This window comes from Poecilia reticulata, linkage group LG15, assembly GCF_000633615.1.
Source record: "Poecilia reticulata strain Guanapo linkage group LG15, Guppy_female_1.0+MT, whole genome shotgun sequence".
Taxonomy (NCBI): domain Eukaryota; kingdom Metazoa; phylum Chordata; class Actinopteri; order Cyprinodontiformes; family Poeciliidae; genus Poecilia; species Poecilia reticulata.
This window is the reverse complement of record NC_024345.1, coordinates 175,054-181,053: the sequence shown is the minus strand read 5'-3', so window position 1 is coordinate 181,053 and position 6,000 is coordinate 175,054. Positions and strand designations below refer to the sequence as shown.

The 6,000-nt window shown below is 48.9% G+C and overlaps 1 protein-coding gene across 7 annotated transcripts in view; it reads left to right on the top strand.

Moving 5' to 3' along the window:
* The window catches only part of rasgrp3 (RAS guanyl releasing protein 3 (calcium and DAG-regulated)), a 28,696-nt gene that overhangs the window by 15,388 nt on the left and 7,308 nt on the right, over positions 1-6,000 (top strand). For all 7 annotated transcript variants that reach the window (XR_535491.2, XR_535492.2, XM_008428991.2 and 4 more), the window contains 5 exons: positions 459-575; positions 766-1,044; positions 1,300-1,380; positions 5,156-5,269; positions 5,384-5,499. Coding sequence is in view for 5 of the 7 variants with exons in the window: in XM_008428991.2 (XP_008427213.1) it covers positions 459-575; positions 766-1,044; positions 1,300-1,380; positions 5,156-5,269; positions 5,384-5,499 (707 nt within the window). In the remaining 2 variants the exon portion in view is untranslated. The remainder of the gene's footprint in view (positions 1-458; positions 576-765; positions 1,045-1,299; positions 1,381-5,155; positions 5,270-5,383; positions 5,500-6,000) is intronic.

Genomic DNA, 6,000 nt, shown 5'->3' with positions numbered 1-6,000 from the left:
AGTAAAATGTTAATGTGGTACTTTGACTTTTACTTAAGTACATTTTTGACTGTGTATTTGTACTTTTACTTAAGTAAATTTTTTGAGTACTTTCTCCACCACTGCCCAATGGGAATTAAGCCATGTTTAATGAAGCGGAAATTATTTACAAACTGTACTTGAATGCACCGTGAATCTTATGTAGCTAATAAGAATCTTCTGTCACTATAATAAACCAGCTGTCACTGACAAACATTTCCAACCAACTTGGTTGGTGGTGATAAATATCTCATAGCAAAACAACCAACAGAATCTCTGCCACACCAAGTCAACTCAAGTGACTTTGGGCTAAAGGAAGCAGATGAGCAGCATATCTTTTTCAGAGTTTTATTACAGACCATGGCACTGTGATCTCTGATGAACAATGTTAAAGCCAAACATTTTAACCCCCCCCCCCTCCCCCCCCTCTGTTTTCTCAGAAACTGCTGCATCTTCAGAACTTCAACACTCTGATGGCGGTGGTGGGAGGTCTGAGCCACAGCTCGATTTCTCGACTGAAAGAAACTCATGCTTACCTGGCGCCAGAAGTTTTGAAGGTACTGAGCATGGGCCAGGCTATGCTATTCCTCACACTGATTTCTTTGCTTACATCAATATAAGAACATCTGAGCCCCCATTAGCCTCTGCAACTGGTCTATCTATTTACCCATCTATGTCATATGAGCTGCCACAAAAATGACTGTGACTTATTCATTACATGATGCTGTTTTCCTATTGCTGTCCAAGATTTGGAGCGAGATGACAGAGCTGGTCTCTTCCAACAACAACTACTCCAACTACAGAAAGGCCTTCAATGAATGCAGAGGGTTTAAAATCCCCATCCTGGGCGTTCACCTGAAGGATCTGATCGCAGTGCACGTCATCTTTCCTGACTGGGTCGGTGACGGCACCATGGTGAACCTGGTGAAGATGCATCAGCTGTACATGACGTTCAATGAGCTGGTGTCACTACAGAGTGTGGTATCCCAAGTGGAGCCCAACATGGACCTCATTTACCTTCTGACGGTGAGGGCAGCTATTTGCTTCAGGCCTCAAATTTTATATAGCACATAGAGAATATAGGTTTCACAGTAAGCTTCATCTGAGATGATTGACTTTAGAAATGGAATCTAACACCAGGAATTATAGTTGGTTTCAAAAAGCATCATGATGTGTCAAATATCTATCAGCTCTGTCTATATTTCACTAAGCCTCTGTGTTAGGGTTTGGCCATCATTATGGTTGTTTTATGACTTTTGCCTGAACGCTCATATTTTTCAGCTTTCTCTTGACCTTTATTACACAGAAGATGAGATTTATGAGCTATCGTTGCTGAGGGAACCACGTAACCCAAAATCGCAGGTAAAGTTCTATTCAAAGTTCTATTCAGTTCTATTCTGAATTAAACACACTGTATGCTGGTAAAAGTCTGTGGCTGTTATGGTGAAATGAGGCCAGCTCACAGTGAGCAGCTGCCAAAGAAGGTTTTATTTCCATATGATATCTGTCATACTCAGACTCAATGACCCCAACCGCCCCCGAAATGTATTCGAAGTTCTGCCGGAGATGGGAGTTAAAGCTCTGTCTCACAGGGGACTCCGCCAGACGTTCCCAGCAGACCCTCACTACACGTTTGGGCCTGCCAGGTCTGACCGGCTTCCTCCCCCMMCACCGGAGCCAACTCRCCACCAGGTAGTGGTCAGTGGACAGCTCCGCACCTCTCTTCACYCGAGTGTCCAAGACATACGGTCGCAGATCCGTTGAAACGATGACAAAATCGATCATCGAATTGAGGCCTAGGGTGACCTGGTGCCAAGTGCACATATGAACACCCTTATGCTTGAACATGGTGTTCGTGATGGACAATCCGTGATGAGCACAGAAGTCCAACTACAGAACACCACTCGAGTTCAGATCGGGGGGACCGTTCCTCCCAACCACGCCCCTCCAGGTCTTACTGTCATTGCCCACGTGAGCGTTGAAGTCCCCCAGTAGAACAAGGGAGTCCCCAGGAGGGGCACCCCCTCTAAGGACTCCCAGAAGGATGGGTAGTCTGAACTGCTGTTCGGCCCGTAAGCACAAACAGTCAGAACCCGTGCCCCCACCCGTAGGCGGAGGGAGGCTACCCTCTCATTCACCAGGGTAAACCCCAACGTACAGGCGCCAAGATGGGGGGCAACAAGTATGCCCACTCCTGCCCGGCGCCTCTCACCGTGGGCAACTCCAGAGTGGAAGTACGTCCAGCCCCTCTCAAGGAGACTGGTTCCAGAACCAGAGTCATGCGTCAAGGTGAGGCCGACTATTTCTAGTTGGAACCTCTCAGCCTCGCACACTAGCTCCGGTTCCTTCCCCACCAGAGAGGTGATGTTCCACGTCCTAAGAGCCAGCTTCTGCAGCCGAGGATCAGACAGCCAGGGTGCCGCCCGTTACACAACGCACCCGACTCCTTTGGCCCCTCCGACAGGTGGTGAGCCCATTGGAAGGGGGACCCACGTCTCCTCTTCGGGCTGAGCCCGGCCAGGCTCCGTGGGTAAAAGCCCGGCCACCAGGTGCTCGCCATCGTGCCCCACCTCCAGGCCTGGCTCCAGAGTGGGACCCCGGTGACCCGTGTCCGGGCGAGGGAAAACCAAGTCCAATGTTATTACTCATCATAGGGGTCTGAGTGGACCATGTGCACTCAGACCCCTATGATGTGCCTCCATTGCAGAGGCGGTTTATCGGAGCTGTGGCCGCAAGGTTATTGGTGCCTGTCGCAGCGGCAACCCTCGAACCTGTTGGTGGACGCCTTCGGTGAGGGATGCTGTCAAACTGAAGAAGGAGTCCTATCAGACCTTTTTGGCCTGTGGGACTCCAGAAGCAGCTGATGGGTACCGGCAGGCGAAGTGGCATGCGGCTCGGGTGGTCGCTGAGGCAAAAACTCGGGCGTGGGAGGAATTTGGAGAGGCCATGGAGAAAGACTTCCGTACGGCTTCGAGATGATTCTGGTCCACCATCCGGCGTCTCAGGCGGGGGAAGCAGTGCAGCACCAACACTGTTTATAGTGAGGATGGTGTGCTGCTGACCTCAACTAGGGACGTTGTGGGCCGGTGGGCGGAATACTTCGAAGACCTCCTCAATCCCACCAACATGCCTTCTGTTGAGGAAGCTGAGCCTGGGGACTCTGGGTTGGGCTCTCCAATCTCTGGGGACGAGGTCGCCGAGGTGGTCTAAAAGCTCCTCAGTGGCAGGGCCCCGGGGGTGGATGAGATCCGTCCGGAGTTCCTTAAGGCTCTGGATGTTGTAGGGTTGTGTTGGCTCACACGACTCTGCAATATTGCATGGACATCGGGGGCAGTTCCCCTGGATTGGCAGACTGGGGTGGTGGTCCCCCTGTTCAAAAAGGGGGACTGGAGGGTGTGCTCCAATTATGGGGGGGTCACACTCTTAAGCCTCCCTGGTAAGGTCTATTCAGGGTCCTGGAGAGGAGGGTCCGTCGGATAGTCGAACCTCAGATTCAGGAAAAGAGCAGTGTGGTTTTCGTCCTGGTCGTGGAACACTGGACCAGCTCTACACCCTCAGCRGGGTCCTGGAGGGTGCATGGGAGTTCGCCCAACCAGTCTACATGTGTTTTGTGGACTTGGACAAGGTTTTCGACCGTGTTCCCTGGGGGGACTTGTGCGGGGTTCTCCGGGAGTATGGGGTACCGGGCCCTTTGATACGGGTTGTCAGGTCCCTGTATGACCGGTATCAGAGTCTGGTCTGCACTGCCGGCAGTAAGTCGGGCTCGTTTCCGGTGAGAGTTGGACTTCGCCAAGGCTGCCCTTTGTCATCGATTCTGTTCATTACTTTCATGGACAGAATTTCTGCAGATCGTGATCTGCAGCTCTCGCTGGAATGGTTCGCAGCCGCGTGTTAAGCAGCCGGGATGAGGCTCAGTGCCTCCAAATCCGAGGCCATGGTTTTGAGCCAGAAAAGGGTAGAGTGCCTTCTCTGGGTCAGGGGGGTTGTCCTGCCTCAAGTGGAGGAGTTTAAGTATCTGGGGATCTTGTTCACGAATGAGGGAAGAAGGGAGCRGGAGATCGACAGGCGGATTGGGGCAGCGTCTGCCGTGAAGCGGGCGCTGTACCCGTCTGTCGTGGTGAAGAGAGAGCTGAATAAAAAAACGAAGCTCTCGATCTACGTTCCCACCCTCATCTATGGTCATAAGCTTTGGATCATGACCGAAAGAACGAGATCCCGGACACAAGCGGCCGAAATGGGTTTCCTTCGCAGGGTGGCTGGGCTCTCCCTTAGAGAGGGGGTGAGAAGCTCGGTCATCCAACTGGCTCCTCCACGTCGAGAGGAGCCAGTTGAGGTGCCTCGAGCATCTGGTCAGGATTCCTCCTGGACGCCTCCCTGGTGAGGTGTTCCGGGCACGTCCCACTGGGAAGAGGCCTCGGGGAAGACCTAGGACATGCTGGAGGGACTATGTCTCTCGGCTGGCCTGGGAACGCCTTGAGATTCCCCCCGAGGAGCTGGAAGGAGTGGCTGGGGAGAGGGAAGTCTGGGCCTCCCTTCTGAAGCTGCTGCCCCCGCGACCCGACCCTGGATAGGTGGCAGAAAATGGATGGATGTATCTGTCATATTCAAATAGTTCTTCCTGATTATCTATCGTCTATTGTGAACATGCATTGACATGTAACTAAACTGTTCTGTGAGTTTTCTCATATTTAGATTATTGGCAACCTTTAATTTTATGACCAAGTGATATTAGCATTTTGGAGCACCAGAGAACTTGAATCTTTTAGAAAATTTCAGAAAGGAGTTTAGATTAGTGGTTGTCAAACTCCACGTCTGCAAGGGCTAGTCGCCTGAAACCTTTAGATGTGTCCCTGGTCCAACATACCAGAATCAAATGGTTAATTTCCTCCTCAGCATGCAGTCGTCCTTCATGCTACAAATCCAAGTATTTTATTTTGGTGTGTTAAAAAAAAAAAATATATATAAAGGTTGTCCAACACTGGTGCTTGAGGGGTGGATATTAACACCCCTAGCAAGAGGGTTTTCCACTCTCAAAGTCTTGGAATCATAACCAAAGATTGTCAAAATATGATTGGAAAATAAACTTATAAATAAATATTATGAGTTGAATGAAATTATACTGACTCTCTCTTCTCAGCCTACATCTCCAACTACTCCCAACAAACCCTTAGCCCCACTGGACTGGGCCTCTGGGGTTACCAGCAAACCAGATCCTTCTGTGGTCAGTAAACACATTCGCAAACTAGTAGAGGCGAGTAACTCTTCCAATTTCTAATAATGCCTTCAAACAAAAACAAAGATAATTGACATTGTGTGATGTTACATGATTTCATATGACATTAATTACTTGTTTTCCTTCAAATAGTCTGTTTTCAGGAATTATGACCATGACCATGATGGCTATATATCACAAGAAGACTTTGAGAGTATTGCAGCTAATTTCCCATTTCTGGACTCATTCTGCGTTTTGGATAAAGATCAGTGAGTGTGAAAAACAACTTTGATGCATCTTTCTTCTGTCATAGCAAATCCATTTCCCTAATTTAGGAACGATTTGGTGGATTGTGGAAAACGTGTAACGATTAGTCTATGGTTTACTTAGAGTCTGCAGTAATGCTCAAGGAAGATCAACGGTTTGCTTTTTAAAAATGAATTCATGACTGGGATTCCATTCAGAGCTGAAAATTAGTTTGCATCCCCTCATCACTAAACTCAAAGTAATGTACATTTTGGGTGATTAAACAATTTGTCTGAGACATTCTTCTTTCAGGAAATGCCATATTTGATGTGTGTTTGCGATCACTTACTAACTGGTACACTCAGCTGGATTGAAGTTTTACTCATCAGACACAAGCTTCAGATAGAAACTAGACAGAATGGGAACAGCCCAGAAATCACAAAGGCACAGCCCTATCACAAGCTAGCATATTTGGTGTAAGTTTAACATCAACATAAACTAACAGGATGTTTGTTTATGTCAAT